This window comes from Saccharomycopsis crataegensis, assembly GCF_037102585.1.
Source record: "Saccharomycopsis crataegensis DNA, jcf7180000000072, whole genome shotgun sequence".
NCBI classification, from domain to species: Eukaryota; Fungi; Ascomycota; class Saccharomycetes; order Ascoideales; family Saccharomycopsidaceae; genus Saccharomycopsis; species Saccharomycopsis crataegensis.
Window position 1 is genome coordinate 997,576 of NW_027043819.1, and position 12,681 is coordinate 1,010,256.

General features: G+C 37.9%; 6 protein-coding genes across 6 annotated transcripts; 3 read left to right on the forward strand and 3 right to left on the reverse strand. All coding sequences in view use genetic code 12, as the record gives it.

The window, feature by feature from the left end:
* Window positions 1-464: 464 nt before the first annotated feature.
* MAF1 (RNA polymerase III-inhibiting protein MAF1) lies at window positions 465-1,844 on the reverse strand (the record flags this gene model as incomplete). Its single annotated transcript, XM_064994020.1, has 2 exons — window positions 465-1,628; window positions 1,839-1,844. The coding sequence occupies 2 exons, from the start codon at window positions 1,842-1,844 to the stop codon at window positions 465-467; spliced, it is 1,170 nt and encodes a 389-aa protein (XP_064850092.1).
* A 230-nt stretch (window positions 1,845-2,074) lies between these two features.
* DASC09_004180 (uncharacterized protein) lies at window positions 2,075-4,483 on the forward strand (the record flags this gene model as incomplete). Its single annotated transcript, XM_064994021.1, has 1 exon — window positions 2,075-4,483. The coding sequence occupies one exon, from the start codon at window positions 2,075-2,077 to the stop codon at window positions 4,481-4,483; it is 2,409 nt and encodes an 802-aa protein (XP_064850093.1).
* Window positions 4,484-4,606: 123 nt separating this feature from the next.
* CCE1 (cruciform cutting endonuclease) lies at window positions 4,607-5,756 on the reverse strand (the record flags this gene model as incomplete). The annotated part of the gene is made up of 2 exons (XM_064994022.1): window positions 4,607-5,613; window positions 5,681-5,756. The coding sequence occupies 2 exons, from the start codon at window positions 5,754-5,756 to the stop codon at window positions 4,607-4,609; spliced, it is 1,083 nt and encodes a 360-aa protein (XP_064850094.1).
* Window positions 5,757-6,167: 411 nt separating this feature from the next.
* On the forward strand, window positions 6,168-7,622 carry DASC09_004200 (uncharacterized protein; the record flags this gene model as incomplete). Its single annotated transcript, XM_064994023.1, has 1 exon — window positions 6,168-7,622. The coding sequence occupies one exon, from the start codon at window positions 6,168-6,170 to the stop codon at window positions 7,620-7,622; it is 1,455 nt and encodes a 484-aa protein (XP_064850095.1).
* Window positions 7,623-8,128: 506 nt separating this feature from the next.
* Window positions 8,129-10,747, forward strand: TPS2 (trehalose-phosphatase TPS2; the record flags this gene model as incomplete). Its single annotated transcript, XM_064994024.1, has 1 exon — window positions 8,129-10,747. The coding sequence occupies one exon, from the start codon at window positions 8,129-8,131 to the stop codon at window positions 10,745-10,747; it is 2,619 nt and encodes an 872-aa protein (XP_064850096.1).
* A 468-nt stretch (window positions 10,748-11,215) lies between these two features.
* On the reverse strand, window positions 11,216-12,499 carry NPT1 (nicotinate phosphoribosyltransferase; the record flags this gene model as incomplete). The annotated part of the gene is made up of 1 exon (XM_064994025.1): window positions 11,216-12,499. The coding sequence occupies one exon, from the start codon at window positions 12,497-12,499 to the stop codon at window positions 11,216-11,218; it is 1,284 nt and encodes a 427-aa protein (XP_064850097.1).
* Between the last annotated feature and the right edge of the window lie 182 nt (window positions 12,500-12,681).

The following is a 12,681-nucleotide window of genomic DNA, read 5'->3' on the forward strand; positions in this document are numbered from 1 at the left end:
CCAATGCCAAATACTTGAAGAAATATACCATAATTCACCTTCCACACCAACATTCAAAGAAATAAATAATTGAAAAAAAAAAAAAAAAAAATATGAAAATCAAACACTACCACTATTCAAATCTAAAATGTTCTGTAATGAATCACTAACCATTGTAATAAAAGAGAAGAAAAAGAAAAAATGAAAAATAAAAAAAGTTCCTTTTCTTTGAAATAGGACAATTGAAATGAAATTGAAATTGACTTGGATGATAAAGGAATCTTCAACTTATTATTGGAGTCAAAATTAGCTAGCGATAAAAATGAGTTCCAATAATATTAATCAATATTCAATCAGGAGTCATTCAACAAACGAGCGATTGTCAATGACAAAACAATTCATCATACTTCAAAAAAGAATCTCAGAATTCAACAAGAATAATCACGCAAATATCATAATAACATTAACAATAAACTGCAGATCAATTAATCCCCTTCTTCATCAATATCCGACATTAATGCCTCTTCGGCATAATCACTATACTCGAACTCGTCATACGAATCTTCATCGTATTCGTCATCGATAGTAATGGATTCTCTACGTTTCCCTCCATTACCAATATAATAACTGCTTCTAAACGGTACCAGCCTCTTGATGGCATTCAAATAAAGATACGCCACCCGTCTCTTCTTTTTATTGAAAATAAACCACATTTGTGACCATAAACTCCCTGGTTCATCTTCTAAAAATGACTCTGATGGAACAAAATAGTATACGCTGCAATTTCTTAAGTCAATGTGATCTTGTAACGTGTCCCAGATCCATTCCATCGGCATCTTACCGAGGGATATCAACGAATTGTTGAATTTCTCAATAAGCTCCATTGGGGTGACTTTGATGAAATCACTTGGTTCCAATAATGAGAAATCATGGTCCGGATACGTGGAGTTCAAAACAGCAATCAAGTAAACAAATACTTTCCTGCTGCCGCTGCGGTCCAAAGGTCCAAACGGACTCTGATTGATCAAATCATATACCCGTGGTGGAGTGAATTGTTCTTCTTCTTGCTTGTGATGACCATTGGAAATATTTTCAGAAGAACTCATGCTTCTTCGTCTAATAATATCCCTTGCAAAAATTGGCCTTTCAGTAACACTACTTTTCCTATGACTTACCTGGCTTTTCCTTCTAGGTTTCTTATTCGTTAAAGCTTGGTTTTCACTATTATTATCGTTACTGATATTATTGTTGTTGTTAATGGCATTGCTCTTCAGATTCAGCAACTCCTCGAGCTTTTGCACATCCAACTTTGGGTGCTTGAATTCCACCGGCTCGACGCTGGGGTTCCTGCTGCTAAGACTCTCACTGTTTCTTCTTTTGGTTTCTGAATTTGATCGGAACGGTCTAACGGTATGGGTCGACGAATAAGATCTCGTTGGATAATACGGGTTTTCCTTAGGAGGATTGTCGTTCAATTCGGCAGATTCCTTGAGTAACAAGTTCAAGTGGTTGTCGATGATTTTGTAAAGTTTCTTATCGGACCCAGCGGGCCTCGTGGAAAATAAATCACAACCGCCTTGTATTCGGCAATCTGCCGTTTCAAATTGAAGGGCCTGATTTACCAATTCTATGTCAAACTCATCAATAAACTGCGTTATTCAATTGTTAGTGCTGAACCTCTGTTGCTGCTGCTGCGGTCAACACGCCAATCAATCTTGACGTTATCTAAATGACGTGCCAAAACTTTAAAAAGGGAAATCGCCCAGAAATATAATAACAAGGACTCAATAATTAAGGCTAGAGGACTCTGTATAACAGAAATCCTAAAAATTCAATCGAAAATACTAGCAAAAACATACCTTCATTGTTTACTTTGCTAAAGTGCTGACCTCAGCAGTGGTCAATCTTCCCGATGAGCTTTTTGCTTTCGAAGAAAACGCGGATTTTTTGTGGTTTTATTTTTTTTTTTTTTTTTTGGTGGATGGCTGGCACGTGGGATTGCCACGTGATCATCTATTTTTGTGCTTTTGGAAGGAAAGTTTTCTTTTGGAAGCAGCGGAAGCAGGCAGGGATCGATGATGGGTGATTGGCGATCATGATGGAGAGCCAGGAAGGATACTCAGAAGCAGGTCTCACTAATGTTATACCACAAAACAATAATCCACAGAATGGGAATGAAGAGGTTAATATAGAAATGTCAAGAAAGCGGAAGCATCATGAGGTCATTACAGATCAGGATGAAGATGCTCTGCAAGATCTCAGCTTAGCTGATGAGAGTCAACAGGAATATATTCCCGCCAGTGATGTGGAAGCAATGATTTATGTGTTGACGCGAGTGGCCAACGAATACTTGACCCATGCCCGCTCAATGGTTCATTTAGTGGCGAGTAATCAACAGAAATTATTGGAATATCGTAAACTAGTGTTTGCTTGTATCAAAACATTAACCACGATCGTCACCAAACTTTCCAATATCCCCCCAAATACTGAGACCTCGATCTTCTTGAAGCTTGCTCAGTTGTACTATTACGAAACTAACGATCTCAAAAAATGTGAGATCAATCTCAATAAGGCCATGACGATTTCAAAGAGATCAAAAGTGTTACACCTTCAATTCCAAGCAGAATTCTTCTCGGCAGTCATTATTTGCTCTGATAATTCCCGAATCGCTCTAAAATATTTAAATTCCAAAATCGAAGAGTTCACAAACTTGGGGTATATCCATTGGGTGAGAATCTTTGAGTTTTTGAAAATCAACCTTTTATTGACTGTGGAACCGAAAACTGCCCTCACTAACTTGAAAGTGTTTAACGGCTATACCAATTTGAATGAAAACTTAAAACAATTCTCTTTACTCATGGAAGCCAACTTGAAACTCTATCGAGGATCCCCGCTTGACGCTTGTAACATTCTCAAACTATGTCAATCAAGAATGGAAACCCTTAAATTGGCTAAGATACCCCAACTTACCGCGATGCTACTACTCAATCAGCTAAAATGTGGTATTCAGATGACGGATTTCGAAGGCTCTCGAAAGACCATTGCCAAATTGAACAGTTTTGTGGAAAATGAATCCAAAAATAACTTGCCAAATTGGCCATCGGACGGTCTGTTCAATTTAAAAATCACTCTCCCAACAAACGCTCATAATGTGAAAGACTATCCATTCAAAGTCAATTGGCTATCTATTGAGGAAGTGCAAATCATCTCATGGCTATATTGTGGGATATGCTATATCTACAAGTTTTATGAGAAGGATAGATCAATAACGTATTTGAATACTGCATTGACTCTTACAGATAGATACTCTGCGAAAATAAAGACGAAAGGATTTACAAGAAAGGGTAGTAACCCGCTAAATAACATTGATGGCAATACATTAGCTGATATCAATACCTTAAACTTGAAAATCATAAGATTGAAATTCATCAAGATTCAGATTTTGTATTATCAGTGCTTCTATGATCTCTTATCTAACGAACACCAGCCATCAAGTATCAAATCAAAACTTCACGCTATCCAAACCCAACTTGAAAGCTTATCAACTGTTGAGAAGAAATGCTTCAAATTACCGTTCATGAAGAACCTATATTTACTAGCGTTGGTTTCCCAAAATGAAGGGAATTTATCTCCTGCCAAATATTTATATTATAAGATCCGAGAATTGCTCAAGTCCCCGAACTCCGGGAGTACGAAAAATTTATCCGAATCCAAATTGGCATATTTTTGCAACACCTTGGGTATTGGGGGCAATACCTTTGCTGCCAGAGATGAAAATTCGGAAATCTATGTTTACTCCACCCTTAATTGTATTATAATCCTAGAATCGGACCTAGCAATTCTTAAACAAATCAATAATGATCCAACAATTTCTAAAGAAGTGTTGGCTAAGAATAATGGGGAAATCACCAAGATAACCGCAGAAAGAAATTCCTTGCTTAATGAAATTAATCTTATGTTTGAAAATGGCAAGAAGAATACGGTTGACCAAGGGCAACAAGGCATAATCATCACTAACAACCATCTTGGGTTTGCCAGTTCTAACAAATTGGTGCTTGCATCCAAGAATATATTTGATGTGGTTTTCAATCAATTGACTCATCAGCAAGTTAAATCAATACTTGAAAACATTGTTCCCCCGTCAGTACTTCATAATAGCTCAGAAGTCTCTGAGGCCAATGATCATGATCAAGTTGCTACTTTAGTCCAACAACTTTCTCCGGAACTTTATGCATTAGCAACATATTTGCTTTCCAAATCAGCAACAGATCTGATTTCAAAACAAAGATTTTTACTCCAAAGTATTGCCTCCTCAAAAATTGCCCATAATTTGGTTCTCCAATATCTTTCTGGTATGAAACTTTATGAGAATTACCAAAAACTTGGTCAACAAGCAGAGGCAGATTTACAATTGCAACACAATAGTCAACTCAGAGAAAAAATCTTGGCAATGTTTGTTGATAGCCAAAAAGGTTTACCAAAAAAAGTAAGGCTGAGCAAATAAGGAATGACTTTTTTTTTTTTTTTTGTACTATAATTCTACACTATATTTTTAGACTTCAATAATTATTGATTTTTATTGTAATAGAGAAAAAAAATGTAAACAATGAATATTTTACCCTGCATATTAATCCACTTCCTGATAATCAGTAAACTTTGAGTGATTATTTTCAATAATTATTAGTGTATCCATCAATTTATTGGGGTCATTCATCAAAATATCTCGCAATATCATTCTATTCTTCATCCAACTAAACCAACTTACTCCATGTAGCAAAGAGTCAACCAAATCGTCACTTTTTTGTCTGCCCTTCATATGCTTATCTGCCATTATTAGATCAAATATATACTTGGATTGTCGCTTCTGGACCTTCGGTGTAGGATCGTTGTTCTTCAATTTCTTGCCAAATGTTTGTTGAAATATAAACGGCGTGTTATGCGGAAATTCCGATCGACGAAATTGTATCTTATCAATCCAATTCTCAACCAATTTAATCCGCTGTCTTTTAATAACGCTAGACTTCTGTCGCTTTGTGGGGTTCTCTTCATGAGATTCATTCTTGCAATTTATAAAGTAATCACTCATTCTTTTAGGGCTAGAGGTTACGAGTTGTAGCCCGTTTAAACCGGTATGGCTTTGTTTGAGGGTGAATAGCGTAGAGTACAACATATGTTCCAACATGTTGACCCGTAAGGTCCATTCTTGTACTGCGGAAGAGCCAGTGGTCCGAGATCGCTGTTGTTCAATCAATATCACATCAATGGGATTTTCCTCGGCCATCACCAACTCAGTGGCTATATGGTACGCGATTTCTGAAAATCGGTTTGGTGTATAATCATCTATCAACGTGGCAGTGATTTCACCTGGTTTTTGAGCTGATTTATTATTGTAATAATCAAATACATTTAATTTGGACCAATCATACACTTCAGGTACCGTATTGTAGTCCCCTTTGGGGAGAACAAATTTGCAATAAGAAAAATTCTTGATCCCAAGATCAATCGATAACAACCTGACATCTTTAGGCAATCCTAACTCCTTGGACTGTTTCAAAGCAAGTGGATCACGGTCATCGAGATGAAGAATCCCATCACATATCGTATTCACAAGAAGGTCTTTCTTCCCACTGCTGGCTATAATAGGAACAATAGTTAGTCAAAGATGTCATTATCAACTATGAAATTGTTCCATACGACGTACGCAACCCGCAATTTCCACAGATTTGTTTAAGGATAGCATTCTTCTGAATTTTTAAAAAAGCTGACACTTTTTCCATAACAAATACGAAAGCTCGCCAGGTTTCCTGAGGTGATTATTAGGGCGATCGAGATCATCATTTTCTAGCTTTTTATTTTCATGCTTTTTGGCTCTCAACATGCATACTGTCACAAAAGTGATCCAGGCATTTTGAACAAAAAAATAAATGAAGAAATGAATAACTACGTAAAACTGAAACGCTTTCCACTCAGTCTATCATCGAAGTCGCCGGGCGCTAGATAAGAATTGCTTATAAGTCAAATCCCTGCTCCTCAATCGCAAAATGGAATAAAAAAATAGAAGAGAGAGAGAAATTGAAAAAAGAAAAAAAAGGGTGTGGAGAATATATAATACCATCATGTTTAAACCACTTCACCACAGGCACAACCACAGCTCATGCCACAAAAATAAAGATCAACACAAGGAAAATATGAATTATAGGAAAAACAAGCATTCCAAGAACCCAATAAAATACAAGTCCGCCACAAAAATATTGTGTACAAAGCATGGAACCCCCGTTTCACCAGAGCTCGCCAGGCCTTCGATAATATCATTCTCTCGTGAGTTTGAGGGTGAGCCAGAAATACTGATGTCAAAACTTACCGAAAAGAACGGTACCAAAGAAGACTATCTTTGTTATAAAGTTAGAAGTAAGGAGAATTGCGATGATTTTGGTCAAATTATACAGTATCCTGAAGAAGATTTAAATCAAGGGTACTTCGATAAATATTATACCAGCAAGTGTATGAGATATCCAAGTCTCTTATCAAATATATCATTTGAGAAACAGCATAGCACTGGAATGCACGAAGAGAACGATTATGATGCTTGGAAAAAAACAAGAAAGAGCAATAGAGGATTAAGAAAACACCTACGAGCGGAAACAATCAGGTTATGGTTCCGAAGAGAACAAGTAGAGGGCCTGAATATTAATACTTTAGAACCAAATGATACCTGCGATTCCAACTCAACCCAATTCAGCGATAGCTTTATTACTAAATTAGGAAAAAGCAACGTGAAGACCTGTGAAGGAGAAAGTGGAACGACATTAGGAAATGTGGAACCAGAAGCTGGTTCCGAGAAAATTGCCATAGATACTTCTCGAAAAGAAGGTAATATAAGGTCAAACAGAGGATTTTACAAGTCTAGAACCCTAAGGTATTTTGCAAAGCTTTTTCGTAAACCAGGAAAGAAAGTTGCTTTGGATAGCCAATGTGATGAAACGGTTAGTGAAAATACACCACCAGCAGATTATTTTAAAGTCCTATTCTCCAAAAAATCGACCCAAAAGTTTGAAAAATTTAAATATCAGGAACCTTTCAAAGATTTGGTTGCAAATGAGGAAAAAAGCCATACACAACCAGATATCGCTCACGAAAATAATGTACCAGGGATTGATTATCACGCAACCTCTCCTGTCAGGATAGGAAATAATGTCCTTCCTTTTAATTCGATCAATCCTTACAACTCTATCGATTTTAGTTCCGTCAGAGAAGAGAATTATGAGGTCCCGATCGCACTCCGCAAACCAGCAACTTTGACTGAGAGATATTTTGGAGAAGATGAGAAATATAGAAACCTATCGGAGGATCTAAACTCAGTTCCATTTGAATTCACCATAAACCATGAGAAGAGCTCTCCAAAAAAAAATAATGGGGTTTTATATGAAAAGGTTTCCAGTTTTTTCAACCTCAATTTCGCCGGTTCAAAGATCTCATTATTTACGTCAAAGCAATGTGAAGAACTGCCAACTGATACAGATTTGAAAGACAATAGTTCCAAAGATATTTGGAATCCTTATGAAACTGTTAACAATGATAACTATTTGAGATATGATGATGATACAGACAAAATGGTTGACGATTCTCTTTTCCATGATGCTTAAGCTTGTTTATCGAGTCTACGTCCATGAAAAAAAAAAGCATCCATCAACTCTAAGCAAGTTCTATTACTTGGGAATTTACATGAAATATCTAGATATATATAACTCTCCTGGAAACCTAAAGAGATAAGTCAACTGAAATACAATAATATTTTACTAAATGGGATTTCCTCCATAGTGTAGCATTCATATATGCGATTGCGATGACTGTAGTCCTCTGATTCACTGTCAATTGATTGGTCGCTACAGCATCCCGCCTTTTTGAAACCATCGAGGGTATATTCCGTGGAGCAGATACCAGCCATATTCTATAACCAGTGGCTGTCTCCTGACCGGCCGGCGATTCGTTTTCCCCAGACTCTGTCCCTTCCCACGTGATGGTTCACTCCGCTTTGACATTTTTGACAACTACGTTTCTCATCGTCGCCTGTTGCTTCACCAGAGTTTTTTTTTTTTTTTTTATTTCTTCCTTAAACCATCAGAATCCAGGAAGAATGCTAAAAAAAAAAATGTCCCAAAACCCTCTCGCTGTTGATGATGAGGCTGTTGCTAGTCCTTTGGCAAGCAATGTGACTCCTGTGATTCCTGGTGACTCAAAGGCCCAGCAACTCAAGACATCTGGGCGAATTATTGCCGTGATGACCAACCTCCCAAATCAAGTCCACTTGAATAGGAACACTGCTGATAATACTGTCGATTTCTCTCTTTCTCATACCAGGGGGAATTCTTCAGTTTATTCGAGCTTTTACTATTTGAATCAACAAACCCCTTGGGAGACTCATTTGGTGGGGTGGACTGGTGAAGTGATGTCCCACACCAATAATAGGCTCAATAGAAGTGATGTCCAAAATGATCCGTTATATCTTAGTGACGATGATAAGAGCACTATTACCGGAATGTTGAAAACCGCGAACAATTCTGAAAATGTCCATCCGGTATGGTTGCTACGCAGGGACCAGCAACGGTGGAGGAAATATGCTGAGAATGTGTTGTGGCCAGTATTCCACTATATTAACCAGAACACCACGTTCAACTCGAATAACAATGAAGTAGAATGGTGGCATGATTATGTGAGATTCAACGAGGCGTACGCCACGAAAATCATGTCGATTTACAAACCAGGGGATATCATTTGGATTCATGATTATTATTTGTTGCTCTTACCAAATTTGCTTAGGTTACAGTTGCCCGAGGCCTACATTGGTCTTTACCTTCATACCCCGTTCCCATCTCTGGAGTACTTCCGTTGTTTATCCAAAAGATCCAATTTACTCGAAGGGATGTTGGGAGCGAATAGGATTGCTTTTCAATCTTATAGCTTTGCAAAGCACTTTGTGTCGTCTTGTTCTCGAATTCTTGGTTGCGAGACCACTCATGATAGCATTACAACCTATGGTAGGATTTGTAAACTCGAGGCTTTGCCTAATGGTATTGACACCTCAAAGATTATCAGTGATGCGTTCAATGAAAAAATCGATAAAAGAGTGGATACCATCAAGAAAGTCTACGCTAATAAGAAAATAATTGTTGGTAGAGATCGTCTTGATAGTGTTAGAGGGGTGCTCCAGAAGCTCGAAGCTTTTGAAAAGTTCTTGATAATGTATCCTGAATGGAGAGATAAAGTCGTCCTTATCCAGGTCTCTTCACCAGTAGCCGATATGAATAAAGCGTACGAAAAGCAGGTTAGCGAATTTGTGTCTTACATAAATGGTACTTATGGCACTTTGCATTCTAATCCAGTTCAACACTTTCAAATGAGAATTGATAAAGATGAATATTTGGCGTTGCTAAGAGTGGCTGATTTGGGATTGATCACCACCATTAGAGATGGTATGAATACCACTGCCTTGGAATTTGTTGCCTGTCAAATGAATAACTATTCACCTTTGATATTATCTGAATTCAGTGGGACTACCACGGTTTTAAGTGATGCGATTGTTGTCAACCCTTGGGATTCCGTAGGGGTGGCCAAAACAATTAATGATTGTCTTCATATGCCAGTTGTCCAAAAAGTTTCTCTCGAAAAGCAATTGTTCAAAACTGTATCTATCAACACTAATCAGTATTCTACCAACAAATTCTTGCGTCATTTGATTGATGATTTGGGATCATCACACGAATGTCATTCCACCCCACCACTTAACCGTCCAAAAATGCTCAAATCTTATAACGATGCTACCAAACGGTTATTTTTATTTGACTACGATGGTACATTGACTCCTATTGTCAAAGATCCTGATGCGGCAATTCCATCAGCAAGAACTTTGCATTTATTAACGAAGTTGGCGAAAGATCCAAAAAATAGAATTTGGATTATTTCGGGTCGTGACCAACAGTTCCTTGATGAATGGCTCGGTAGCAAAATTTCAGAGCTTGGTTTATCTGCCGAACACGGTTGTTTTGTCAGAGATGTTGACAGCCAAAAATGGATAAATTTGACGGAAAGTATCGACATGTCATGGCAAAAAGATGTCGAAGACGTTTTCACTTATTACACGGAAAGAACCCCTGGATCATTTATTGAGCGCAAGAAGGTTGCTCTCACTTGGCACTACCGAAAGGCCGACCCTGAATACGGCGAGTTCCAAGCTCGTGAGTTGAAGCAACACTTGAATGCGACGGTGGCCCAGAATTATGATGTCGAAGTCATGAGTGGTAAGGCCAACGTTGAAGTCCGTCCAAGATTTGTCAATAAGGGAGAAATTGTCAAGAAGTTGACCCTCAGTGCTCATGGAGAACCTCAAGACTTTAATAGTTATGGAAAGAAGAATCTATTGAAAAAATTGACATCCGAAGTGTTGCCAGATTTTATTTTTTGTGTGGGTGATGACAAAACTGATGAAGATATGTTTGAAGCGTTGATTTCCATTGAAGAAGCCTGGGTGAATAAAAATGATGATGACAATTACAAGCTGCAGACCTTAGATGGTGATGACGCCGCGGCCATCCACGATTTTGGAATGTATCCTGTCACTGTTGGCCCAGCATCCAAGAAAACCATTGCCAAAGCTCATTTATTAGAACCAAAACAAGTTTTGGATACTTTGGGCTTGTTGGTTGGTGAAGTTTCGATTTTTGAAACTGGAGGATCAGTTACATTAGATGATAGAGGACATATTAAGGAGTGAGTATAGAAACGAACTCTTGTAGATATGTTTGATCAGTATTTACATTTTAACCTTTCTGTTTTTTGTTTTTTTTTTTTTGAAAGAAAAGAATTTTCCCATAATTAGATTACTAAAGAAGATATGCTTTATTATTTTTGAAATGATTTTTGTTAGTGGCTGTGCGATTTTACATGGTTTGTAAGAATGAAAATCTATCAATAATGAAAACCTGCTTTTGAAAATATAAAAAGAAAGTAATCAAACAGAACAACAAAGTGCCCACGGGGAAAGAAGATAAGCTTGGGGAACTGGATAAAGAAAAAACTGAACGCCATAACATTAAATAGATACATAACTTTCGTAAAAGATAAATAACACATTATCACAGACTAAAGAAGAACAAAAAAAGAACAAAAAAAACAATAAATGACAAAGTTCCATTGATAGAAAGAAAAAAATAACAATATAAATAAATTGGAAAAATACAAATCAAGTCCATCTTTTAGATTCGTCTCCTTCTCTCCATTCATTTTCCTTATATCCCAAAATTTCCTTGACTTGTTTGACTGTATTTGCATCACCCATGTTCTTGCCCAAGTTATCACTGATCTTGATGGCAGGTTTGCCATTCACTTCCTTCAACTTGATGACAATATTTAAAGGTGGACTTTTGTCATATGGCGCCTTGTTATACTTGAAATCATTGGTGAAGTTTGTTCCGATCCCAAAATTGCTATTGAACCCTTTGGCCTTCGCGTAATCAAAGTATTTGATGCACTTCTCAATATTCAACGAGTCACTGAAACAGATACTCTTGCTGAATTGTGGTAACTTCAATACCTCAAATACATGGCGTGCTACTTTGTCGGTGTACGCCAACGGATCGCCAGAATCTTGGCGGAACCCCACGTAACAATCAGAATACGGTGGGACGAAACTTCTGAGAAACGCGTCAGTACCAAAAGTGTCTGTCAATGCTAATCCAGCATGGGACTCTCCAACGGTCTTGATCCAGTAATCCATGGCATGTTTATTGGCATTAGGGTAGTCTTGGGTGATAGCGGCGACCCCCATCATCCACTCGTGCGCCACGGTACCGATAGGCCTTAACCCGTACTTCTTTGCCAACAATACGTTGGAGGTACCGATTAAAAGATTCTTCTTGGATCGGTTTTCTGGAAGATTGGCATAATCCACAAAAGCTCGCACCACAATCTCCTGGGTATCGAATGATCTTCTTCTTCTGGTGCCGAACTCCGAGAATGGGATTCCGTGGGCAAAGAGTTGGGAAATCTTGGAAGTGGCCAATTCGTATTGACCATTGACATCCCAATCAACATCAACGTACTTAAAATATGCTTCGGAGATCAATGATAACAAAAGAATCTCATAAAAGATGGTATCGACCCATTTACCCTTGACCTCGAGCTGGAAATCATCATCGGTAGCATGAATAATGATGATTTGTTGTTCAGGATAGAGTTTGAAAGTCTTGATATACTCGAAGTATTCCTGTGGCAAGTATGCCAATTCGGATTTTAAGTACTCGATTTCCTCGGCAGTGAATTGCAATTGTCCCAAGTGACCAATCTGGACTTTCAACCATTCGATGGCGGCCTGGTTAAGTTTCATCGACGGGGTTCTGTTGGTGTACTTGTAACAGACCTCGATTTCTGGGAAGTTCTTATGGATGGCCGCATGCATGGTGATCTTATAAAGATCAGTATCCAAAAACGAGACAGTTGCTGGTGGGAAGTCGCAATGATTACTCATAGTTATCTTGATTTAGTAGAAAACAATAGAAATAGATAGCTATAGAAGTGTATAGCGAGACTATCAGAACAGAATTTCCTACCAGAGGAAATCAAAATAATAGTGGCTAGAAAGAATAGAGATTAATCAATTGACCTTCCAAATATACTAGGATTAAAACCGCCAACTGGAGCTTCTCAGTC